The sequence below is a fragment of the Gopherus flavomarginatus genome, chromosome 2 (genome assembly GCF_025201925.1).
Source record: "Gopherus flavomarginatus isolate rGopFla2 chromosome 2, rGopFla2.mat.asm, whole genome shotgun sequence".
Classification (NCBI taxonomy): domain Eukaryota; kingdom Metazoa; phylum Chordata; order Testudines; family Testudinidae; genus Gopherus; species Gopherus flavomarginatus.
In genome coordinates, this window is record NC_066618.1 from 303198703 (window position 1) to 303225474 (window position 26772).

Sequence of the window (26772 nt, forward strand, 5' to 3'; positions counted from 1 at the left end):
CCGCGGTATGCTCCGGTCTTCCCCCCCTCCCTTTCCAGCAGGCAGCCAGCCCCGCGGTGCGCTCCGGTCTCCCCACCCCCCTTTCCAGCAGGCAGCCAGCCCCGCGGTGCGCTCCGGTCTCCCCCCACCCCTTTCCAGCAGGCAGCCAGCCCCGCGGTGCGCTCCGGTCTCCCCCCACCCCTTCCAGCAGGCAGCCAGCCCCGCGGTGCGCTCCGGTCTCCCCCCACCCCTTCCAGCAGGCAGCCAGCCCCGCGGTGCGCTCCGGTCTCCCCCCCCTTTCCAGCAGGCAGCCAACCCCGTGGTGCATCCCCCCCTCACCAGCAGGCCGGCAGTTCCGCGGACCGCCCCCGCCAGCAGCTCGCCACCTTCATGTTCCCTACTGTCCCCTGTGCAGGCCACCAGCTACCTCATGTACCCAGTGCAGATAAACCCCAGTGAGCCATCACTCAGTTCCCCCTCCCAGGTGAAGTCGGGGCAGAAACACCTCATTGCTCGCCATGCCTTCGCTTCCCTGGCCTCTCTGTGTTATGTCAGGTATGTGGGAAATTATGCTACAAAAAGTCTACAAACTCCTTCACTGTGTGATAATAAACAATGTAGCCTCGGTGTATTACATGTTTCTATCTATGTTTTTTTTAGTGACCTTGACTAATGCAGCCGGATCACCGGCCTCACGTCGCTTGCAGAACTTGAGAAAAAAATCCACGAAAATCAAAAGAGGAGTTGATCAAAGCAGTTATGAATCACTACAACAGAGACAGTAGGAAGACGCAGGAATGGAGAGAGAAAATGTATGAGTGGAGGCAAACAGAAAGCAGGAGAAAGGAATTGGCTACCAAAAAAACCTCAAAGCACATGATAAGCCTCCTGGCTCACCAAACTGACTCTTTCGAGTCTCTCGCAGCCATGCAGGCAGATCTGTACCGTGGTAACCCACACCCCTCCCAAAGCTCTCTTTCTTGTTCCCCAGTATTTGCATAAAACACCTTTCTCCAGCAGCCAGTTTCTTATTACCCCCAGCTGCCCCCAACACCTGTACGATCACCTACCAGCCCTGATAACTACAATTCTTACCCTGTGCACTCCACCCCCATTACTCTGCAGCATAGTAATCCTGAAGTGCAGCAGACATTGAACAGTAATCCAAACAGGACATATTCAAACCTCTGAATGTACAGTCCACCACCCTAACCCCCCTGGCCTTTTATGTACTGTACTTTGAATAAAGGATTTTATGGCTTTTACAATATGTTTTATTATTGCAGGAAGTGGTAAATATTGTACCCCAAGGTAGAAAGGAGCACAGCAAAGGCACCAAACGTTACTGTTGGCTCTCAGCATCAAATTGCTCCCTTAAGGCATCCCTAATCCTTGAAGCCCTTTCCTGGGCCTCTCTAGTAGCCCTGCTCTCTGGCTGTGCAAATTCATCCTCTAGGCGTCGAACCTCGGAGGTCCATTCCTCACTGAATCTTTCACCCTTCCCTTCACAAATATTATGGAGGGTATAGCACGCGGATATAATAGCGGAGATGCTGCTTTCCCCCAAATCTAGCTTCCCATAAAGACACCTCCAGCGGCCTTTCAAACGGCCAAAAGCACACTCCACAGTCATTCTGCACCGGCTCAGCCTGTAGTTGAACCGGTCCTTGCTCCTGTCAAGCTTCCCTGTATACGGTTTCATGAGCCAAGGCATTAAGGGGTAAGCAGGGTCTCCAAGGATCACAGTGGGCATTTCGACGTCCCCTACTGTGATCTTGCGGTCTGGGAAAAAAGTCCCGGCCCTCAGCTTCCTGAACAGGGCACTGTTCCGAAAGATGCGTGCATCATGCACCTTTCCAGGCCACCCTGAGTAAATGTCAGTGAAACGCCTACAGTGATCCACAAGCGCTTGCAGAACCACGGAGAAATACCCCTTGCGATTAACGTACTCTGATGCCAGGTGGGGTGGGGACAGAATAGGAATATGCGTCCCATCTATTGCCCCTCCACAGTTAGGGAAACCCATTTGTGCAAAGTCATCCACAATGTCCTGCACATTCCCCAGAGTCACAGTTCTTCTTAGCAGGGTGCGATTAATGGCCGTGCAAACTTGCATCAGCACCATTCCAACGGTGGACTTTCCCACTCCAAACTGGTTCGCCAACGATCGGTAGCTGTCTGGAGTTGCCAGCTTCCAGATTGCAATAGCCACCCACTTCTCCACTGGCAGGGCAGCTCTCAATCTCGTGTCCTGTGCCGCAGGGTAGGGGCGAGCTCAGCACACAGTCCCATGAAAGTGGCTTTTCTCATCCGAAAGTTCTGCAGCCACTGCTTGTCATCCCAGGCTTGCAGGACGATGTGATCCCACCACTGACTGCTGGTTTCCCGAGCCCAAAGGCGCCGTTCCACGGTGCTAAGCATGTCTGTTACTTCCACAAGCAATTGAGTGTCTTGAGCGTCAGGCGTTTCAATATCATCGTCTGACTCCTCACTGTCACTTTGCAGCTGAAGGAATAGCTCCACTGCCATGCGTGATGTGCTGGCAACATTCATCAGCAAGGTCCTCAGCAGCTCAGGCTCCATTTGTAACAGAAATCTCAGAAATCGTGCTGCAGACTCACAATGCCGCCAAACTGCTTGGAATGTGTAGCAAAGCACCACGGGGCGTTGGAACAGGAAGCGGAAAGACCTGCACACTTCTTTCCCCTTCCCACAAGCCACAGCACCAAAATGGGACGAGGTGCTCTGTGGGATAGCTGACCACAATGCACCACTCCCAACAGCGCTGCAAGTGCTGCAAATGTGGCCACACTGCAGCGCTGGTAGCTGTCAGTGTGGCCACACTGCAGCGCTGGCCCTACACAGCTGTACGAACACAGCTGTAACTACCAGCGCTGCAAAACTGTAAGTGTAGCCATGGCCTTAGTGAAGCATTTGGTCAGCTTCTTGAGAATAGGCAATTACTGAGAATAGTCCTATCAAGAAACACTTAACTGACAATGGACTTTGGGAGATGCCAATCAACATCTGAGCTTTCCTGGGAACATTCAAACTTAACATATAAACAATGGCATCAGCCTGCAAAAAGCTGAATTATTCATGGACATGTAACTTGCCCAGGTGGCTACAGACTCCATCTTGTTGCTGTGACTTTGCACAGAAGAAAAAAGGGGTTTCTGCCCACAAGCGAGACAATATAAAAGGCCCTGGAAGCCTCTCCATTTTGTCTTCAGCTGGTCAAGAAATGGCCTTTCCACCCCCAAGAGATGCCTGGAAGTAACTGGAACAAAGGACAGTAACTACAGGAGTGTGAATGATTGCTGGCCCCTGGTTGCTGAGCTTTTTCCCACATTATATCAATGTCTGTTTGTTTCTGCTAGTAACACAATGGAAAAGGCTTACCTGGAGCTTATGCGGTTAATAACAGAGGCTCTGTAGTCTGAATGGATAGCTAAAATATCTGCAACAGAAAACAGATTTAGTGAACATCCTGGGCAGGATTCCCAGAGCCATGCAGTTTGTGACTTGAAATCTTGAATTCGAACCTAAGGAGTTAATTTTGGTAGAGAAGATTCAATAATATTTTACCAATCTCAATTGCTTTACGTACATTAATGAATGTAGCCTCACAGCACCTTATGAGGTATTATAAGTAAGAGTCCCATTTAACAGATTGCAAATTGAAGAAAAAAAAAAAAGATTCATAGCAGTTGCTCTAGAGATAGTAAGTGAAAGAGCAGGGTTTATAATCCTGGAATTTCTGCATGGAGGAGAATACTTCTGATAGTAGAGAACTGTTTGTCTGCTAGATTAAAAACACAATAAGATTGCAAACTGAAGACAGATTAATTCAGACTAGAAATAAGATTCTGATTTTTAACAGTGGGCTTGTCTATATGACCAGTTATTACATGGCAAGCTGGGGTGTAAGTCTATAGTGCCCAGCAGGCTAGTATGCTAACTTGTTGTATGGACCCAACTGCTGTGCACTAAAAGTTCCATAGTCCACTTTTATTTCACTTTGAAATGGGAGTAGATCAAAGTGCACCCTGGAACTTAATGTGTTGCAGCAGCATCCACACAGCCTGTTAATGCATGGCACACTATTGTGCTGTAAATTTACTAACTGTTCATATAGACAAGCCCCAGTGAGTGTAATTAACCACTGGAAAAATTTGCCAAAAGATGTAGTCAAGTCTTTATCACTTGGAAATCTTTAAAATCAAGACTGACTCTCTCTAGAAAACCATGCCCTAGCTCAACCACAATGTATGGGCTTGATGCAAGAATTTTTGGGTGAAATTCTATAGCCTGTCAAGTATCAGAGGGGTAGCCATGTTAGTCTGGAGCTGTAAAAATGGCAAAAAGAGTTCTGTGGCACCTTATAGACTAACAAACGTATCGGAGCATGAGCCCACTTCGTCGGACGCATCCAACGAAGTGGGTATTCACCCATGAAAGCTCATGCTCCAATACGTTTGTTAGTCTATAAGGTGCCACAGCACTCTTTGCTACTTCTATAGCCTATATTATGCAAAACAGTTAGCCTAGATCAGTGGTTCTCACCTACAGCCCACTTGCGGCGCAATCAGCATGCAGCTGTGGCCCATGTGACATCCATGTGACAAGGTGGTGGTCAAGGAAAGTGTGGGCCCCTTACTGAATGGGGGAGGCAACCTAGTGACAGAGGATGTGGAAAAAGCTAATGTACTCAATGCTTTTTTTGCCTCTGTTTTCATGAACAAGATCAGCTCCCAGACTACTGCACTGGGCAGCCAGTATGGGGAGGAGGTGACCAGCCCTCTGTGGAGAAAGAAGTGGTTCAGGACTATTTAGAAAAGCTAGACGAGCCATGGGGACAGATGTACTGCATCCAAGGGTGCTAAAGCAGTTGGCTGATGTGACTGCATTATTGCAAATTATGCATTATTTTCATTTCATTATCTTCGAAAACTCATGGCGATCAGGGGACCTTGAAAGGTCATCAAGTCCAGACTGCTGCCTTTACTAGCAGAACCAAGTATTATCCCTGAAAGAGTTTTGCCCCAGATCCCTAAATGGCCCCCTCAAGGACTGAACTCACAACCCTGGGTTTAGCAGGCCAATGCTCAAATCACTGAGCTCTCTCTCCCCCTTGAGAGGCTGAGGGAACTGGGATTGTTTAGTCTGCAGAAGAGAAGAGTGAGGGGGGATTTGATAGCTGCTTTCAACTAGCTGAAAGGGGGTTCCAAAGAGGATGGATCTAGACTGTTCTCAGTGGTACCTGATGACAGAACAAGGAGTAATGGTCTCAAGTTGCAGTGGGGAAGGTCTAGGTTGGATATTAGGAAACACTATTTCACTAGCAGGGTGAAGCAGCACTGGAATGGGTTCCCTAGGGAGGTGGTGGAATATCCTTCCTTAGTTGTTTTTAAGGTAGGCTTGACAAAACCCTGGCTGGGATGATTTAATTGGGTTTGGTCCTGCTATGAGCAGGGGGTTGGACTAGATGACCTCCTGAGGTCCCTTCCAACCCTGATATTCTATGATCCTCAGGGCCATACGTACGTACGTGTGTGTCTATAGAAAGAGAGAATATACCTGCGGCCCACAGAACACAGAGAGCTGCATATACAGCCCACAATGGTAATAGACTGAGAACCACTGGCCTACATGATCATCATAATCCATTCTGGCCTCAAAAAAAAAAAAAGGACCTATGAATTTCAGGCTCCCAGTTCTGTGTTCAGGTGACCAGGCCAGGAAGCCTGACTGACTTATTACATTAACAACCTTAATATATGTAACTCTGTCATCAACTACCTCCATGCATGCTAGAAGCAGCATGTTATCTCTTATTTGATCACTGTGGCAAAATGGCCAGTTGGTATGGTGGGTCCCGTGCTTTTCTAAGCAGTGGGGAGGAGGGAGCGCCTAGGATGCTACCCCTTGTCCCTGCTCTTGGGGCTCCGAGGGCTTCACTACTGGCCTGGGAAGGTGGTAGAGAAGGGAAGTTGGGAAGGGTCTGGGTTTGCTCCTCACTCTGAGCCCCAGACTCTCTCAACCCCTGCGGGTTTCTTACCTTCTTTCCCCTTGGGTAGGGTTACCCTTGGTCCTTGATGCTGGGGAATGGAGTCTCCCTGCCCTGCTGGGGCAGGGTCTCCCTTCCTCCAGTTCTCTGGTCTTTCAATTCTCAGGAACACACCTCCAAACTCCAGTCCTCTCTCCTTCCTCACACCACCCTGTCTGCCTGGAAGCAGGGTTTTGTTTTTTTTAATTAGGTTCCTGACAGGGCCTTAATTTATTACAGGTGCTCCAACTAACCTTTAGTAACCTTCCCTAGTTTACAGGGAACTATGCTTTAATTAGCCTAAGGCTTACATAAATCTCCCCTCTCCCACTGCTCCCTGGCCCTGCTGTATCACATCACCTAAGGTTTTATTTTCCACACTGTCCCCAACATTCCACTGCTCAGTCTTCTAAGTTCCTGGGAGAGAGCAAGAATGCCAATTACGAGCCATTCTCTTTTGCAACTGGGCTGCTAATACTTCCCTTCATGGAAAAGTCTCACCTTCCTGGGATGGGGCAGGAATGACACTCAAGATCTGCTCTATCTGATTCACTGTGGATGTTCCAGGAAAAAGAGGTTTTCCAAGCAGCATCTCCCCCAGAATACAGCCAATACTCCACATGTCCACACCCTTTGTGTAGCTGCAAGAAAGAAGAGACTTATCAGGACACGCCAATATGCTTTTGTAACACTGACAATATGCTTCTGTAACCCCGAGACCCCCTTCTATTTCTGTTTTCCTTGCAGGATGGTCAAATGTGTCTAACTGCCCCACAGAAGATGCTGTGCTGATGGATTGTTGCTGTAAGGGAAGCCAAAGAAAATATGGAGGTAGCAATCAACCGAGAGATTTCTCGTGAAGGCCTATTTGAAATAAGCAGTCAGAGGACGTTCATTACACAATTAAAGGTGAAGATAATAATTAGATAACAATCTGGGGTACTCATATGACTAAAGGAAAAAAAAAACCAAGACAAACTGATTTCTGGGAACTGACATGGTGTGGTCAATGACAAAACCTCTTGGGATCTTAAATATCCAGAAATCAGTTAAAATTACTTAAGCAGAGTGAATGGGGAGAATGATATAAAAGAGACTTTGTCAACATTCATACTCCTTAACTCAATATCTATGTTTAATTATTTAAACTACTAACTTGCATAGTGAAGACAACAGAAGAGCAAGGCTGACATTTAACTTCTATTCTTAATAAAAAATAAACCAAATATTAAAAGAAAGAACCACTTGAAAAGCGGCTAAACAAATCTTTCTAGATAAATACAATAGCCTTTTTAGGTTGTTGCTATAATTAAAAAAAATAGTGGATAAACGGAATGCAGTAGATGTGATAGTATCAAATACTGTATTAAAATCTAAAACTATGTCTCATGAAATTTAACTGCAATGACTAATTCAAATTGGCAGGGATATCATGCCTCCACACAGATTAAAAGATGGCTTGCAAGACCTAAGCAGAAGTGTTATTATGTATGACAGCATATCAAATTTTGGGGACTTACATGGGTTGGTGGTAAGTCTAGTGCAATTTTAAATTACATACATAGATCACTGACATCAAATGATCTAGATCGCTTTGTAAGCAGAGCGCAAGCAACCTATTTGCATTTTAATATGGCCAAGTGTAAATGTGTACATCTAGGAACAAGAATGTACAAGATTAGGAACTCTATCATGGGAAGCAGACTTTGAAAGGGGCTTGGGTGTCACAGTGGATAATCAACTGAACATAAGCCCCCAATGTGAACAGGGGACTCTTGAGTAGGAATAGCAGGGTTATTTCTCCTATGTATTTGGCACTGGTACAACCACTGCTGGAATACTGGGTCCAGTTCTGGTGTCCAAAATTAAAGAAGGATGATGATAATTTGGAGAGGTTCAGAGGAGAGCCACAATATTGATTAAAGGGTTGGAAAACATGCCTTACAGCAATAGACTCAAGGAGTTCAATCTATTTAGTTTAACTAAGAGACGTCTAAGGTGTGAGTTGATCACAGTCTGTAAATACCTACATGGGGAACAAATATTTGATAATGGACTACTGAATCTAGCAAACAAAGGCCTGGTCTACATCACACGTTTATACCGAATTTAGCAGCATTAAACCGAATTAACCCTGCATCCATCCACACAACGAAGCCCTTTATTTCAATATAAAGGGCTCTTAATATCGATATTTGTACTCCCTGACGAGGGGAGTAGCGCTCAAATCGGTATTGCCATTTCGGATTAGGGTTAGTGTGGCCGCAATTCGACAGTATTGGCCTCCGGGAGCTATCCCAGAGTGCACCATTGTGACCGCTCTGGACAGCAATCTGGAGTCGGATGCACTGGCCAGGTAGACAGGTAAAGCCCCGCGAACTTTTCAGTTTCATTTCCTGTTTGCCCAGCGTGGAGCGCTGATCAACATGGACTGTATGGGAGATACTGGATCTGACCGCTTTATGGGGAGACAAATTTGTTCTATCAGAGCTCCGTTCAAGAAGTCGAAATGCCAAAGCATTTGAAAAAAATCTCCAGACAGAGGCCACAGCAGGGACTCACAGTGCTGCGTGACAAGCGTAATGGAAAGCCAAAGAATCAAATGGATGCTCATGGAGGGAAGGACTGGGGACTGAGGACTCCAGCTATCCACAGTCCCCGCAGTCTCCGAAAAGTATTTGCATTCTTGGCTGAGCTCCCAATGCCTGAAGAGTCAAAAGCATTGTCCCGGGTGGTTCAGGGTATATGTTGTCAATTTACCCCCCTCCCGCCCCCCCCCATGAAAGAAAAGGAAAACAAATCATTTCTCGCCTTTTTTCAATGTCACCGTATGTCTACTGCATGCTGCTGGTAGAGGTGGTGCTGCGGTGCTGAACAGCAGCATCCCCTCCCCTTCCTTTCCTGATGGCAGACAGTACAAAAGCTTCTCCTTGACCAAGAAAATTGACAGAGCAAAGCCCACCCAGAGCCCCTCCATAGGGACTGGGGAAGCAGTTTTTCAAATGGAGTAACCAGGAGATAAGGAAAAAAGCTTGCCATTGAGGAACACTTAAGGCCAGACTTGAAAAGCAGGGCTGAGGCATTTTCCCAAATTTTATAAAAGTAGGAAGAGAAAAAGATAATTTGGTATATGTGAGGAAAGTCAAGCGAATGGTGGGGGCTGAGTAGCAGGTGAATGCAGGGCTGTCTGTTGTGCAAGAGACCAGTGTAGAGAGAGGATTTCAGTGTGTATGGTTGTACAGTATGTGTGAAGAGAACTGGAGACAGAGGATTGCATGTGTTGGTGTTTGCGGTAAGTGTGGACTATAAGATTTTTACCTCAACTGTTAAGTTTCCTTGACAGTGTTTCAAGGGTGTATAATAAAACCAAAATTGGGTTCCCAAACCATCTCAAAGTAGCCCATCTCAGAGACATTGGGCAGATTGAAAGACTGGGAAACAATTACCTATGAGAGGAAAGCAAGATCTCAGGGGCTCGGTACCAGCGTGTTGCCACATACTCTGTCAGTGCAGGGCTGCCTTGGTCCTCATGGATCTGACACAGGGAGCGAGCCAGTCCAAAATCACAGAGCTTAACAAAGCAGTCTGCATCCAGCAGGATATTTGAGGGCTGTAGTTGAACACAAACATATTTATAAAAATGTGTCTCTTCTCTGTATAGGGCAGAGAGGAAGGAAATAAAAAACCCATATCAGGCTTCACTTCCCCCTGCCAGGGACCAAGTGCTTTTAGGAGCAAAAAGGTATATATAACCTACATGACACACAAGGTATACATGACCTACTAGAGGTCATGTGATAATGACTGTAGAATCTTCTCTCTTCACTCCCTTCACCCTCCCCCTCCCTCACATATCATTTCACTCCAGTCTTGAATGGAGGACAAATCTTTCCATTTAGGTAAGGACTAGTGAGTGCAAATGTACCTTCTGGTCCCGGTGAATGACATTCCCTGAGTGGATAAATTTGGTGGCCTTCAGGAGTTGGTAGAGGATGTAACACTTGTGGATGTCTTTCAGCAAATTCCCCTTCTTGATCACAGCATGTAAATCTGTCTCTGTAACATAGAACATTAGAGAATTACCGTTTGGGAGTGAAAGAAACCCAAAGCTAGGACATCAAGTCTATTCTCCAAACTCTAAGCTCTCTAGCTCATTTTTTAAACAGAAGCTCAGCAAGACAGCAGTTGAAAGAGGTGTATCTGCTATAGCCCTATTTCCTGAACTACTGCAGCCCTATTTCCTGAACTTCATTTAGCGCAGGGAAAGCAAAGACTAGACAGTAACTGAAAAGTTACAAATGGAACTTATTGTTGTTCCATTCACATCCTACATTACATCCACCCATTCAACATTTCCTCCTTTGATCTATAGTCACTCATTCATTTCTCTTCTTAAATTGTTTTACTGTCCCACTATCTCCTCATTACCCCCAAAATTGCACCTAGACACCCATTCACTTCTTTTCTATATTACTTCATCCCTCCCAATCTGTCTTCCATTGCCCCACTTCCAAATCAATTCCTATGCAATTGCTTCCCCACTAACTTCATCACATGCACTGGTTCACTCTTCCATCTACCTACACCAACATTCACATTTATCTCATTACATGAGTCTTTCCATTCTGCTACTTTCAAGGCAGTGAATGAAATTCACTCCTTAGAGAAAAAGAATGTAAATAGCTGAAGCAGTGATGGGTCTCACCCATAGATTCGAAAACCAGGTAAATATCCCTGTCATTCTGAGCTCGGATGACATTAAGCAGCTTGATGATATTTGGATGTTCTCCAAATTCCTGCAGGGAAATAAGACCCACTTGTCAGTCAAGTGACTTCACTTACAAATCCAGTGGTGGGAGATAATAACTTATTATACATAAGATTGCACTCCAAAATAAAGACCAGGAGGTTATTCCCTTCATTGTGCCTCTACTAAAATACAGACTTTTCTTAGAGAATAAATAATAAGCCTAGTTTGCTCTGTAGTATAAGCTGCCACTAAAGCTACACACCCTCCTCCTTGGCTCTCAGGTTACTCCTCCCCACACTTTAGTACCAAAAAGCATTATACACAAAATAACTGCAAAACCTGAATATCCACATTAATCCACACACTTAGTACTTAAAGCAAAGAACTATTCTGATTATAGAAGTGTGATAATAATGGTGAAACATATATACATGTTAAGCATTACCATCATCAGTATTAGCACACAAAAACTATATTTAGTGACAGCTGAAGTTGAAGCAGGACACACTCCATCCACCGAAAACTTATTTCCACGCATTTAAGGTTAAATGGAATGACTTGTGCAATCCTTTCCCTCTTCATACTGTCTACAACACTGTTGATAATACAGTACAATGCTCCACAAGACTTTCAGTTCCACAAGATACTCAAAAGCAATTCATACTCTAACTTCATTAAACTCACACTCTAATGGAAAGCCTTATCGATTGTATAAACACATCAGTATGGCTCACTGTCATACTTGCCATGAATTTGTGAAGTTAATTTGCCATAACACTACTGATGTCACTGTTAAGGGTTTGCATTAGTCTCGTTTGTCTTGATTATTCAATATATGGCCCTATTCCTTATTTACTGCTCACAACCCAAATTCTGCAATGAAGACTGAATTACTAATTTCTTTTTCTACAGTGATTATAGTAGGAGTGCCTCAGAAACATCAGTGAATTTATCTGCACAACATCCCTATGAAGTGAGCCATACTATTATTCCTGTTTTACTGATGTTGAACTGAGGTATACCGAGGTTAAGGCCAACATTTTCAGACGTAACCACTAGTTTTGAGTTCCTCAATGACTGGATGCCTTACTGAAGACAACTGGGCCTGATTTTTTTCAGAGGTGCTGAGCAACTGCAGTACCCATTTCCTTTAACTGCATTTGAAAAAAAAAAGTATGCTGCACTTGTAAAATTAGGCCATAGGCATTTCAAACTGACCACCCAGAATAGCAGTGGTAGTGAACGTTTTGGTTTAAATGACTTGCCCACCATCACATAGGAAGTCTGAGGCAGAACCAGGGCAGAATTCAGTTTTCATGGGGCACAGTCAACTAATTGCCTTAACTACAAGACCATCCTTTCTCTTTCAACAGTCCTCTGACGCAGGGGTCCCCAACGCGGTGCCTGTGGGCGCCATGGCACCAACCGGGGCATCCATGTGCGCCCACCTACTGGCCACCAGAAGAACAGCTGCCAAAATGCCACTGAGAAGCGGCAACGACAAGCAGCGCTACCACCAAAATGCTGCCGAATTTCGGCGGCGACGCCTCTTGATGACGCTGCTTCACGGCAGCATTTTGGCAGCTGCTTGTCCGGCGGTGACGGTCCTCAGCTAGTCATCCGGGCACCTGCCCCACGGAAAAGGTTGGGGGCCACTGCTCTGACTCATTCATTATACATCTTCCAAATTCTGTAACATTAGCACCATCATTGTGTCTGTTTCTCATCCAGAGAGTCAGCTCTGTATGCTCACTTCAAAATGATGTCAGAAGCTCAATGATGCAGTGGAGCAAGCACAGTTCAGATGAAATGTTCAGAAAATTAAGCATAAAACATTCAACAAGTTCTACTGTACATGTGTGAACAGCAATTTCTCCACACTTATTACATGGCAAGATCTAAATATTTTTTCAGGAATAGCAAAAAGCACACCTCTGAACCAACAACTATCCCCTGGCCAAATTTCAATTTCCTATTCTAATATTGTGAAATGCCTGAGCTTTCCAAAAACTGGACAGAGAAAGTGGCTTATGCTAGAAAATAGCTGCATCATTTGTATTGAACATTTTTTTTTAAAAAATCCAACCTGAGGCAAAGCCCTAGCATGGAAAACTGCAACCCAAATAGTTTAAATTTAGCAAAGATATAAGCAACTGCAAATAAGGGGTTATCAAAGGAATAAATAAGCATTCTTAATATAGGGGTCACTACTTACATCTATAATTAGTTTTACAGATTCATAGATTTTTAAGACCAGAAGGAATCCTTACACTATCTAGTCTGACCGTCTGTATAACATAGGCCATAGAATCTCATCAAGTTCCTCCTGTATTGAGTCCCAACCCTTGTATTTGACTAAAGTATATCTTTCAGAAAGGTATCTAGAATTGATTTGGACTTCACGAGATGGAGAATATACCACTTCCCTTGGGAGTTACTTCCAATGGTTAATCATTCTCACTATTAAATGTGTGTGCCTTATTTCTAATTTGCATTTGTCTAGCTTAACAAGAGCCAATGGCTGGAAGTTATGTCTCTTTCTGCTAGATTAAGGAACCTCTAAATTCCTAGTATTTTCTCCCAGTGAAGGTAATCAAGTTGCCTTTTTATAAACTAAACAGACTGAGCTTCCTAACTCTCACACTGTAAGTAATTTTTTGGCTCTTCTCTGCTCTCTCTCAAATTTTTACATATCCTTTTTCAAATGAGGACACCAGAACTGGATACAGTATTGCAGTATCAGTAGCAGCAATGCCATATACAAAGATAAAATCATCTGCCAAATAATATCAGTTCTGTTTGACAGTGTCTCTAGAGAAGGTATACTTCATAAACGATGAAGGCAGTAGCTAGGTGGCTGGCTGGCTGAGTTCCTGTGGAATTGATTTTAATACAATTTAATTGTATGATTTATTATGCTAGTGTGCCACAATGATGAAAGGATTAGAAAATATGCCCTATTTTGGGGTAAGCTAAATTGACTGAGCTCTTTGAGTCTAACAAAGAGAAGGATAAGGAGTGACTTGATTACAGTCTGTAAGCCCCTCGAGGGGGAACAAAATATTTAATAGTGGGCTCTTAAATCTGGCAGAAAAAGATATAACATGACACAGTGCCTGGAAGTTGAAAGTAGACAAATAGACTGGAAACACGGCATAAATTTTTGATAGGGTAATTAACCATTGGAACAATTTACCATTTTTAAATCAAGTTGAAATGTTTTACTAAAAGACATATGTTCTAGGAATTATTTTGGGGAGGTTCTGTGACCTGTATAATACAGGTGAGAACAGATGATCACAATGTTCCCTTCGGACCTTCAAATTTATGTATAGAACTGCTCCTTACAATACATTTTACAGGATTCTGTTAAGTGTTGGTTATTTCAAGTGATCAAGCTTTCTCCCTCACAGTTGAGATAAGGGACATCTTTCACCTTCTTCCCTACCAAACCAGGGCCTCTTGTCTTGAGCACCACATGCCCTCCTTCCCCAGACAAGGACTTCCAAACTTGACAGCATGACCTTCCTACCAGAGCATCTAATGAAATGCACAAGAGCTAAAACCAAGGATTGGCCATGTGCAGGATATATCATTTCAAAAAGGGAAGCAAGTAGGCCAGTGGAGTGAGACTGATTACAGATCAGAAACAATGACAGGAGCATAGTTAAGAAGATAAAAGAGTGATGAAGCCACAGACAAAAAAAAGTCAGACAAACACCCTGGGAGGAACATCACTAGATTTTTCTATTTTTACTAGTCATGGAAAGACTGCTTGCTACTGCTGAGACAGACAACACAGAAAAGAATGATTGAAACATGACAAGAGGTGGTGGTAGTAGTAGCCATTGCACTATAACCAAAGGATGAGAAGGAAAGAAGCGGATGCGGGCTGGAAGAGATACAAAGGAGAGCTAAAGGATACATCAGAGTGGAGAAGACGTGTTACTTACCTGCAGGAACATAATTTCCCGGAATGTTCTCTAGAAATAAACAAAAATATTTACTGTCATAGTATTAAGATCATAGATGAAAGAGAAAGTGACTGCTCAGTGTGATGGTTAAACTCCATTTATTAAGGAGTGGAGTGTCATGTGTGGGGGTCAGACTAGGAAAAAATCTAATTGCTTGTGTTGTCAGTTGATACCGGTGTGGTGCTCTGCTCTTGTTCGATGATGATAACAGTTGGCTTCGTGTGTGTTCCCTCTGTGCGCTGCCCCAGCTCTGCGCAGATAGCTGACAGAGCAAACCGTGAGAGAACCCCTAAAGACCACAGACTCTAGTAAGGTACAAAGGAACCCGAGCCAGGTTTATTGTCAAACGAAGCACAGTAATAGTATCCTATAGACTCTACCGGACATACTACGAACATGTGCCCCCTGGCAATGGACACAGCTCAGTCAGTGGCAAGATACCCTGCTGTCCCCGAGGATGGACAAAGATGTGTACGCCAGGACCTACTTTTATACTGTTACAGGACAGATTACTCATCTCTACTGACGTAGGGAAGTACAGCCCCTTGGCTCATTAGGGTGCTGTCTCCTCCTTTGATCATGTTGTTTCACACAGATCTATCCATCATGCTGGATCCTGTCTTTAAGATGCACCTGCCTGTTTCTTGTTATGTCTGTTGAGTGTCCTGATGTCATCCTGGCACAAGTTCTTCTTATTAGCACTTATATGTGGATGCACCTGCCTCTAACAACCCTCTTGTCGCCAGCTTCTGTGAGCAGGGCCTGCCTCTGGCTCACAGCCCAGCTTTTGCTTATCAATGCCTGGAAGTACTTTGATTCAGGCCTCAGACTGGGCCTCTGACACAAGAGTTTATGTTTCAGGGCCTCATCTTACTATAGCTTGGTAACGTGAAAATATTTACATGGCTATGGAGGAAGTTTTTTCTTAACATCAGCCAGTCAGTGGTTAGTTACATCATGACACATGAGGTTTGGCTACCTCTTATACATTTTTATCCTAACTAGTGTAAGCTGTAGAAGGGGAAATTCTTATTACCCATATAAATGTCAAATCACTTAATATGCTCTTGTTCTTAATATCTTGTGGTAACAAGTTCCAGAGATCTACCCATCTAGGTCAACGTGTGACTCTTTCAAGTACCCCTGTACTCACCAATGTATTCTGAAAGACATGCATGGTAAAACAGTTCTTTACCTGAGCATCTGTTCTGTTCCTAAAAGCATCAAAGATCTTCTTGACAGCAACTATTTCTCCTGTCCTGCGATCAATTGCTTTCCACACAATTCCATAGGCCTAGGTAAAAAGGATAGATGGATCTACCAGTTATACCAACTTCCTTTCAGTCCCTAGATTCAGTTAGGACCAGGTTCGGGGGGGGGGGGGGGAGGGAGAATGTTCTTAGTAGAAGGTATTACCAGGAAAAACAAAAACAAACCAACCAACCAACACATCACTCAACATTTAAAGGGTAAATAGACCAGGATCAATAAAAAGCACTGTTAGGACTAAGGGCTGTAAAGAATAAATCTTGCTAGATTTATTTATTTTTTTTTTTTTTTAAAAGGCAATACTTTTGTCACAAAAGAACTGTCACACTGGATCAAACTAGTGGGGTACTTCCAGTACAGTATCATGTCTTTGACAGTAGCCAGCATCAGATGCTTAAGAAGAAGGTGCAAGAAACCCCACAATAGACAGTTAAGGAAAATCTTGTCCATAAGAAGTTTCTTCCTAACCTCTGTCAGAGATCAGCTTAGACAGTGAAGCATTATATTTTATACCTCTCATAAAAAACATTATCCTAGCCAATGTAGTTCTGGACAGTCTCATTACCCATATAGTTATTTTTATTACATTAGCACCTAGTGACCCCAACTGAGAATGGGATGCAATTGTACTATACGCTATATATGACCCAAATCCACAAAGGTATTTAGGCTCCCAAGAAACCTAAATATCTGTGGATCTGGGCCTATGTGTTTACATACTATTAGACAGTCTCTGTCTCAAAGAGCTTACAATATATACATACATACACACACACACACAAAGACAAACAGTAGGAGAATTGAAGTATTATCCCCATTTTACGTATTATGAACTAAGGCACAGAAATATTAAATGATTTGCTCTAGCAAGGTAACAGGAAGTTGTGACAGAGCTGGGAATTGCACTCGTATCTCCTAAACCTCATTTCAGTACCTTAGCCACAATACAATCCTTCCCCTAAATATTCAGTCATTTTTAAAATACTGTTAAGCACTTGATCTCAACTATATTATATGACTATTATATATTAATGTTTTTGAGGGACTCTTAGGACCATAAGTACCTAGAGAGATTAGAGCGAATAAAGTTATGCACTGTGAATTTGTCCTATTAATATGTTTGATAGTATTACATTATTAGCTGATGATGAGCCTGCAGAAGATGTTCTAGATGAGGGGTCGGCAACCTTTCAGAAGTGGTGTGCTGAGTCTTCATTTATTCACTCTAATTTAAAGGTTTCGTGTGCCGGTAATACATTTCAATGTTTTGAGAAGATCTCGTTCTATAAGTCTATAATATATAACTAAACTATTTTTGTACGTAAAGTAAATAAGGTTTTTAAAATGTTTAAGAAACTTCATTTAAAATTAAATTAAAAAGCTGAGCCCCCGGATCAGTGGCCAGGACCTGGGCATTGTGAGTGACACTGAAAATCAGCTTGTGTGCCGCCTTCGGCACGCGTGCCATAGGTTGCCTACCCTTGTTCTAGATCTTGAACTTAGTAAAGCATGTAATACAGTTTCTCACAAAATCTTAACAGAAAAAGGAATTTAAATTATCTTAAATATGACATTGTCATGTGGATTGATAACTAGCTAAGAGTTTAAACAAAAGGTAGTGATACGGGCAAAATACTGAACTGCAGTAGGCATAAGGGATGGAATGCTCAAAGGGACTCAAGTAATGCAATGCTGAGTGTCAAGGTGCCTAACTTTTAGGTGCATAGAAAATCCAAAACCACCACTGAGATCCACAAAGCCGAGTTAGGTGCCTAGGCGCTCTGTACAGTCATAGACTCATAGGAGTGGAAGGGACCTCAAGAGATCATCTAGTCCAGTCCCCTGCACTCATGACAGGAGCGAGTATTATCTAGACCAGGGATGGGCAAACTATGGCCCACGGGCAGGATCCGGCACACAAGCCATTTTAAGCCAGCCCACAAGCAGTGCCACATGGCCCAGCTCCGCTCCGACCGGGGCACAGGGTCAGGGGCCATACCATGTGGCTCCTGGAAGCATGGCCCTACTCCAGTTGCTATGCGCACCAATGGGAGCTGCAGGGGTGGTGCGTGTGGATGGGGCAGCATGCAGAGCTTCCTGGCCGTGCCTCCACATAGGAGCCGGAGAAGGAACATGCAATTGCTTCCGGGAGCTGCTTGAGATAAGCGCTGCTCAGAGCCTGCACCCCCTGAGCCTCTCCCCACACCCCAACCCCCTTCCCCAGCCCTTATCCCCCCCCCCACTCTCCAAATCCCTTGATCCCAGCCTGGAGCACCCTCCTGCACCCCAAACCTCTCACCCCCAGCCCCACCCCAGAGCCCACAGTGCCCAGGTCCTGGCCACACCCCCACCCCAATTTTGTGAGCATTCATGGCCTGCCATACAATTTCTGTTCCCCCATGTGGCCCTTGGGCCAAAAAGTTTACCCACCCTAACCTAGACCGTCCTTGACAGCTGTTTGTGTAATCTGCTCTTAAAAATCTGATGGAGATTCCACAACCTCCCTAGGCAATTTATTCCAGTGCTTAACCACCCTGACAGTTAGGAAGTTTTTCCTAACATCCAACCTAAATCTCCCTTGTTGCAATTTAAGCCCATTGCTTCTTGTCCTATTCTCAGAGGTTAAGAACAATTTTTCTTCCACCTCCTTGCAACAACCTTTTATGTACTTGAAAACTTATGTCCCCGCTCAGTCTTCTCTTTTCCAAACTAAACAAACCCATTTTTATCAATCCTCTCTCATAGGTCATGTTTTCTAGACTTTTAATCATTTTTTGTTGCTCTTCTCTGGACTTTTTCCAATTTGTCCACATCTTTCCTGAAATGTGGCACCCAGAACTGGACATGATAATCCAGTTGAGGCCTAATCAGCACAGAGGAGAGCAGAAGAATTACTTCTTGTGTCTTGCTAACAACACTCCTGCTAATACATCCCAGAATGATGTTCACTTTTTTTTGCAACAGAGGTCCACTATGACACCCAGATCCCTTTCCGCAATATTCTTCCTAGGCAGTCAGTTGCACGCATACAAAATGGGAGTGATTGTTCCTTCCTAAATGAAGTACTTTGCATTTGTCCTTATTGAATTTCATCCTATTTACTTCAGACCATTTCTGCAGTTTGTCCAGATCATTTTGAATTATAATGCTCTTCTCCAAAGCACTTGCAACCCCTCCCAGCTTGGTATCGTCCGCACACTTTATAAAGTGTACTCTCTCTGTCATTATCTAAATCATTTATGAAGATATTGGACAGAATTGGACCCAGAACTGATCCCTGCAGGACCCCACACATTATGCCCTTCCAGCATGACTGTGAACCACTAATAACTACTCTCTTGGAACAGTTTTCCAACTAGTTATGCACCCATCTTATAGTAGTTCCAATGTCTCAGATAGCTCCTTGAGTATTCTAGGATACATTTCATCAGGCCCTGGTGACGAAGACATCTAACTTGTCTAAGTAATTTTAACTTGTTCTTTCCCTATTGTAGCCTCTGATCCTACCTCTTTTTCACCGGCATTCACTATGTGAGACATCCAATCACCACTAAGCTTATTGGTGAAAACCAAAATAAAAAAGTCATTAAGCACCTCTTCGATTTCCACATTTTCTGTTATTGTTTCTGTATATAATGAATGGGGAGAGATAGGCACCTCAGGGTATGTCTACACTGCAATAAAACACCTATGGCTGGCCTTGTTAGCTGACTTGGATTCTCGGGGCTATAAAATTGCAGTGCAACCACCCGGGCTTGGGCTTGGAGCCTGGGCTCTGTGACCCTCCACTCTCATGAGGTCTCAGAGCCTAGGCTCCAGACCAAGCCCAGACATCTACACTTCAAATTTATAGCCCCACTGCCTGAGCACCAGAAGCCCAAGTCAGCTGACATGGGCCAACGGTGAGTTTTTTATTGCAGTGTAGACATACTCTTAGATTGCAATCCTCAAAAGCCAGGGCACTAGGCAGGGAACTGTCTAAGTTAGCTAATGGGAAATGCCAACAAGAGGTGGGTATGCTAAGGCCCACCCCTCTTCTGGAGACCAGAGACTTAAAAGCCTTGGCTGTAGGGAGGTGCCTAGCTCTGCTTAGCAATCCATGAACAAGAACCTTCCACCTGGCTTAAGTGCCTAAGGAATTCCTTGTGAGAGTGAACTAGGTGCTTGCCTCGTGCCACACAAAATGGCCAGAGGAGGTGGCAGTAGTACTTATGTTATAACTTGTAGCCCACTAGTTAGAGCACTTACCTGGGATGTGGAAGACTCAAGTTCAATTCTCCTTGGCTGTCTGGGGTGGGGAGAAGAGATGTGAGAAAACCCCTGTTCAAATCCTAAGAGCATTCACAAACCACTGAGCTATGAGATATTCTCATGTGGAGCTCCCTAAGTCTCTCCTGTTGAAGCAGTCTCATTGTGGATCAAGAATGGTTTAAGCAGGAGGACCGGACCTGGGCTTTCCCACCTTCCCAAAATCCTAATCAGTGCATTACAGAGTCATTCCCGTGCACTCTCATTCTCTCTAACCCAATGACTATTTTGGTATCTATTCACAGTGGAATAGCTTCAACAGGACAGATTGAGGGAGCTCCAGATCAGAATATCTCATAGCACAGTGGTTAGAGCACTCATCTGAGCAGGGCCGGTGCTTCCATTTAGGTGACCTAGGTGGCTGCCTAGGGCACCAGGATTTGGGAGGGCGGCAGGCTGCTCCGGTGGACCTCCCGCAGGCGTGCCTGCGGAGGGTCCGCTGGTCCCACGGCTCCGGTGGAGCACCCACAGGCACGCCTGCGGGAGGTCCACTGGAGCCGCGGGACCAGCAGACCCTCCGCAGGCACGCCTGCAGGAGGTCCACCAGAGCCGTGGGACCAGCGAGCAGCAGAGCGCCCCCCCGTGGCGTGCCGCCGTGCTTGGGGAGGCGAAATGGCTAGAGCCTGCCCTGCGCCTAGGGCGCCAAAAACCCTGGCGCCGCTCCTGCATCCGAGAGGTGGAAGACCCCTGGCCAAATCTTAATCCCATCTCTGGCAGATGAGGTAATTGTATCTGGATCTCCTATATCCCAAGTGAGCGACCTAACCACTGGGCTACAAGTTATAAGGTTAGCAGCAGCTGCTCCTCTTCGATTCTGAATGGGACCCAATCCAACAGGCACCTCTAAGCATGCCTACCAATTTAAGCCCTGCATGAAGTTAGGCAGCTGAATGCCTATCTGCCCCTGGTTTGAGAAATGTGCTGGGGTTTAAGTGGGAGATAGACAGCCAGATGCCTAGAGTGAGACAGCAGTGAGCATACCCAGAGGCAGAAATGTAGGCATGTAGGGAATTTTTACCCTGAAAAACTTAGGCATCGAGTTTAGGTGCCTACAGGGTTTTGCATGCATTTTAAGAAGAATTTCACTTTTCTCTTATATAGGTTCTTGGCCTTGCCAGACCATATTCCCCCAATAAGTCTAGTTGCCCTTTCAAGAATGTAAACTGCATTGTAGAAGGAGGAGGGGATTAAAACTACCTCTTTTCCTTAAACCCTCTATTCCTCCACTTTATCAGCAACTTGGGTCACTTAAAACTTTATTTTAATTAAGAAAATTAATTGGGAGGTCTGAACTGGTTGGGTTTACCCTTTAAAAAGCATTAAACTGTAAAACACCCCAGCAAGTCCTGCATCCCTCAGGCTAGACCAGCAGGAAAAATCCTGCTTTTTCCTGTTGTTTGCTTGCCTAATATTAGTGAGAATTTAGAAAGCACAGCACAAATATAAATTAATGAATCTGCGTGTCAGCCCTGCTCAGCCGAAGGACTGACATGGTCATTGTTTCCGACTGGGCTGCTCTAACATTAAACATCACTTACAAAGTTGAAGGTGGAGCCATTCCAAGCTTCCCACTTCACTTGCTTGTTCCCCTTTCTCCCCGCCTCAGATTAACTTGTCACCACCCTGGCATCTTCCAGAGCAGTGGGGCTTCGGCCGCGGAGCGCAGAGCAACACCGCAGCCCGTCTCCCGGGCAGCAGGAGCCCAGCTGCCACTGAGGAAGGGGCGTTTCTGCCCCCACAGCCCCTGGTTACCGGGGCGGGGCAGGCGGCGACCGCCGCACACCAGGAGGCAGCCTGGGTTCAATCCCACCCTGCGACTTCCTGAGCCTCGGGGCAGGGGGCAGCCGCTCGCGCTCAGGAGGTCCTACCCCAGGGGGCAACGGCCGCGCTCACCCCCTTGCCCAGGCGCTTCTTGATCTCGTATTTCTGTGAGACAAGCTCCTCCACCTCCGCCACGCTCATGCTGCCTCAGTCCTAGCCGGGGAGGACCCCTCTCAAGCCCCGGGGTCGCTCCCAGCCGAGGGCCCGGAGCGGAGACGCGGCTAATGCTGACGCCTGAGGCGCCCTCAGTCTCCCGGCGGACCGCGCCAGACAGCTCCCCTCACTGTGCCCGCCGATGACACTACTGGACGTGGGGAATCAGCGCGAGACCCCGCAGCCGAGGTGCACGCCGGGACCCAAACCGCAAGTGGGCCTGTTGATTACTGTTGCCATAGAAATAGCGGGAGGGGTGCCGTGCACGCATGCGCAGAGCGTCTCACTCGCCCTCTGTGTGGGAAGTTCTGCGGGCCGTTGAGTCGCCGGACCAAAGCCAGGGGGCGCCCTGTCTCTGCTTTGCGCGCCGCGGTCTCCTGACTGTGCCTTGGGGCGGGGCAGTGTCTACACAAGTGGTATTTGCCAAGTCAGGTATTGCAAAAAGTTAAACTCACAAATATCACTGTGAGTAGTGCTCCCCGCATTGTCTTTAGGCCTCTGCCTAAAGGGGGACGCCTGTGACTCCATAGTGCAGCTCACAACTACCAACTTCTCTAATCAATGTGATATGTGCCAGAAATGCCCCTCTACCATGTATATTGGCCAAACTGGACAGTCTCTATGCAAAAGAATAAATGGACACAAATCTGACATCAGGAATTATAACGTTCAAAAACCAGTAGGAGAACACTTCAATCTCCTTGGTCACTCAATAACAGACATAAAAGTGGCAATTCTTAAAAAAAAAACTTCAAAAAGAGACTCCAAAGGTGAAACTGCAGAACTGGAAATAATTTACAAAATGGACACCATCAAATTAGGCCTGAATAAAAACTGGTAGTGTTTGGATCATTACAAAACCTAAACCTAATTTCCCCCATACTAGTTTCCCCCTACTGTTACTCATACCTGCTTGTCAACTGTTTGAAATGGGCCACTTGCATTACCACTGTAACCCTTCTGCCCCTCTGAGTTGGCAGCAACAAGGGCCGGGTTCAGCATCCAGGGGTTCTGTTTCAATGCAAAACTAGCTCGAGACCCAACCCAGTGACCTGGGACAATTACATACCACCTCCCCCCCGGGTGCCTCTAGGAGGCAATACTTCCCCTCTCGCAAGCACGGAGTCTGAGTGTAGAAAAATCCTTTTAATAAAGGAGGGAAACAATGCAGCATTACATTGGGGAAACACCACAAACAGGATTCATAACACAAACCATGAGCAAAAGACCCACCTCCAAGTAAGTTTGGCAATGTCCTTTTCCCCTCAGGGTCTTAAGTCCAAATCACCCCAAAGTCCAACAACCCAAAAGTCTCTGTCCCTGGCCAGTGCCGCCCCAGAGTTCAAAAGTTCATCTGCAGAGTTTTACCCCCCCCCCCAGCCTGGGTGGAATTTGGGGGGGGGGCACACAGGGTGTTAAGGGGCCCCTTACGTGGGCCGAGGCCGACTGCCCCGCCTCTCCCTGGAGGTCTGCTGCAGCCTTTACCACGAACGGCTCTGCTCTGCTCCTCCAGCCATCCCCAGAAACTGCTCCGGTCTGCTCCACTCGCTGTTCCGTAGGCCACTCCAATCATCCTACAAGCTGCTCTGCTCCACCAGCTGCTCCATTCCAACAGTCATCCCATGAACCACTCCAGCTGTCCCCACAAACTGCTCAGCTCCACTCCACTTGCCACTCCAACCATCCTACAAACTTTTCTGCCAGCCACTTAGCAATGTATCTTCAGGGTCCCCCATTAGTTATCACAGCACTCAATGATTTCAGCTTAGTAATTTTAGCTCTTTTAGAAGTTTCAGCTTGTAGAAGGGGAGTCCTAATGAAGCCAACAGGCACACCCCTACCCCCCAACCTCTCTCCATTCACTGAGTTTTGGAACCCATGCCCCTTCTCTAGTGAGTGCTACTTAGTTGATGGTGAGAACCTCTGCATAAAACAGTCTCATAGATTCATAGATTCATAGATTCTAGGGTCAGAAGGGACCAATGTGATCATCTAGTCCGACCCCCTGCACAAAGCAGGCCACAGAACCCTACCCATCCACTTTTATAACAAACACCTAACCTATGCCTGAGTTATTGAAGTCTTCAAATTGTGGTCTGAAGACCTCAAGCTGCAAAGAATCCACCAGCAAGTGACCCATGCCCCATACTGCAGGGGAAGGCGAAAAACCTCCAGGGCCTCTGCCAATCTGCCCTGGAGGAAAATTCCTTCCTGACCCCAAATATGGCGATCAGCTAAACCCTGAGCATGTGGGCAAGACTCACCAGCCAGCACTCAGGAAAGAATTCTCTGCAGTAACTCAGATCCCATCCCATCCCATCCAACATCCCATCACCAACCACTGGGCATACTTATCTGGCGATAATCAAAGATCAATTGCCAAAATTAGGCTCTCCCATCATACCATCCCTTCCATAAACTTATCAAGCTTAATCTTAAAGCCAGATATGTCTTTTGCCCCCACTACTCCCCTTGGAAGGCTGTTCCAGAACTTCACTCCTCTAATGGTTAGAAACCTTCGTCTAATTTCAAGTCTAAACTTCCTAGTGTCCAGTTTATACCCATTTGTACTTGTGTCCACATTGGTACTAAGCTTAAATAATTCCTCTCCCTCCCTAATATTAATCCCTCTGATATATTTATAAAGAGCAAGCATATCCCCCCTCAGCCTTCTTTTGGCTAGGCTAAACAAGCCAAGCTCTTTGAGTCTCCTTTCATATGACAGGTTTTCCATTCCTCGGATCATCCTAGTAGCCCGTCTCTGAACCTGTTCCAGTTTGAATTCATCCTTCTTAAACATGGGAGACCAGAACTGCACACAGTATTCCCGGTGGCGGTCTCACCAGCGCCTTATATAACGGTACTAACACCTCCTTATCTTTGCTGGAAATACCTTGCCTAATGCATCCTAAAACCGCATTAGCTTTTTTAATGGCCATATCACATTGGTGGCTCATAATCATCCTGTGATCTACCAATACCCCAAGATCCTTCTCCTCCTCTGTTGCTTCCAACTGGTGCGTCCCCAATCTATATCTAAAGTTCTTATTATTAATCCCTAAGTGCATGACCTTGCACTTTTCACTATTAAATTTCATCCTATTACTATTACTCCAGTTTACAAGGTCATCCAGATCTTCCTGTATGATATCCCGGTCCTTCTCCATGTTAGCAATACTCCCCAGCTTCGTGTTATCCGCGAACTTTATTAGCACATTCCCGCTTTTTGTGCCAAGGTCGGTAATAAAAAGGTTAAATAAGATTGGTCCCAGAACCGATCCTTGAGGAACTCCACTAGTAACCTCCTTCCAGCCTGACAGTTCACCCTTCAGTATGACCCGTTGTAGTCTCCCCTTTAACCAGTTCCTTATCCACCTTTCAATTCTCATATTGATCCCCATCTTTTCCAATTTGACTAATAATTCCACATGTCAAATGCCTTCCTGAAATCTAGGTAAATTAGGTCTACTGCATTTCCTTTGTCTAAATAGTCTGTGACCTTCTCAAAGAAGGAGATCAGGTTGGTTTGGCACGATCTACCTTTAGTAAAACCATGTTGTACTTTGTCCCAATTACCACTGACCTCAATGTCCTTAACTACTTTCTCCTTCAAATTTTTTTCCAAGACCTTACATACTACAGATGTCAAACTAACAGGCCTATAGTTACTCGGATCACTCTTTCTCCCTTTCTTAAAGATAGGAACTACGTTAGCAATTCTCCAGTCTTACGGTACAACCCCTGAGTTTACTGATTCATTAAAAATTTTCGCTAACGGGCTTGCAATTTCATGCTCCAGTTCCTTTAATATTCTCGGATGAAGACTGTCCGGGCCCTCCGATTTTGTCCCATTAAGCTGTTCAAGTATGGCTTCTACCTCAGATGTGGTAATATCTACCTCCATATCCTCATTTTCGTTTGTCATCCTTCCATTACCCCTAAGCTCCCCATTAGCCTTATTAAAGACTGAGGCAAAGTACTTATTTAGATATTGGGCCATGCCTAGGTTATCCTTAACCTCCTTTCCATCCTCAGTGTGTAGCGGTCCCACTTCTTCTTTCTTTGTTTTCTTCTTATTTATATGGCTATAATATGTCTCATAGTCCTTCATTCACATAATCAGGGTAACAACACTTTATTCCTCCTACCCCAATAACCGAGAAATTGGGGATCCCACAGCTGTCAAAGTGACCATTTTGGGCTGCCGTTGGCTCATGCTGGGCAGAGTGGGTGTGCCTATGCAAACAAGATCAGCCCCCTAAGTTCTTTTCCACACTCACCATAATTCACCGCCAGATGTCAGGGTAGAGCTCATCCTGACTCTGCTTACACCACTACAAAAGTTATTTTTCCTCCCTTGGTATCCTACTGTTAATTGAATTGTCTCATTAGACTGACCTCACACTTACTAAGGTAACTCCCATCTTTTCATGTATTTATACCTGCTCCTGTATTTTCCACTCCATGCA

The 26772-nt window shown here is 45.3% G+C and overlaps 1 protein-coding gene across 4 annotated transcripts in view; it reads right to left on the bottom strand.

Moving 5' to 3' along the window:
• The window catches only part of MAPK15 (mitogen-activated protein kinase 15), an 87918-nt gene extending 65501 nt beyond the window's left edge, over positions 1–22417 (bottom strand). For 3 of the 4 annotated variants that reach the window (XM_050939355.1, XM_050939353.1, XM_050939356.1), the window contains exons 1-8: positions 22223–22417; positions 15948–16046; positions 14732–14761; positions 10734–10824; positions 9954–10084; positions 9475–9638; positions 6530–6669; positions 3382–3439 (exon numbers count right to left, since the gene is read on the bottom strand). In XM_050939355.1, the coding sequence (XP_050795312.1) occupies positions 3382–3439; positions 6530–6669; positions 9475–9638; positions 9954–10084; positions 10734–10824; positions 14732–14761; positions 15948–16046; positions 22223–22291 (782 nt within the window). In that variant the 5' untranslated portion in view covers positions 22292–22417. Of the gene's footprint in view, positions 1–3381; positions 3440–6529; positions 6670–9474; positions 9639–9953; positions 10085–10733; positions 10825–14731; positions 14762–15947; positions 16047–21867; positions 21953–22222 lie in introns of those variants that run through there. The other variant, XM_050939354.1, reaches the window with a different exon arrangement.
• Positions 22418–26772: the final 4355 nt, after the last annotated feature.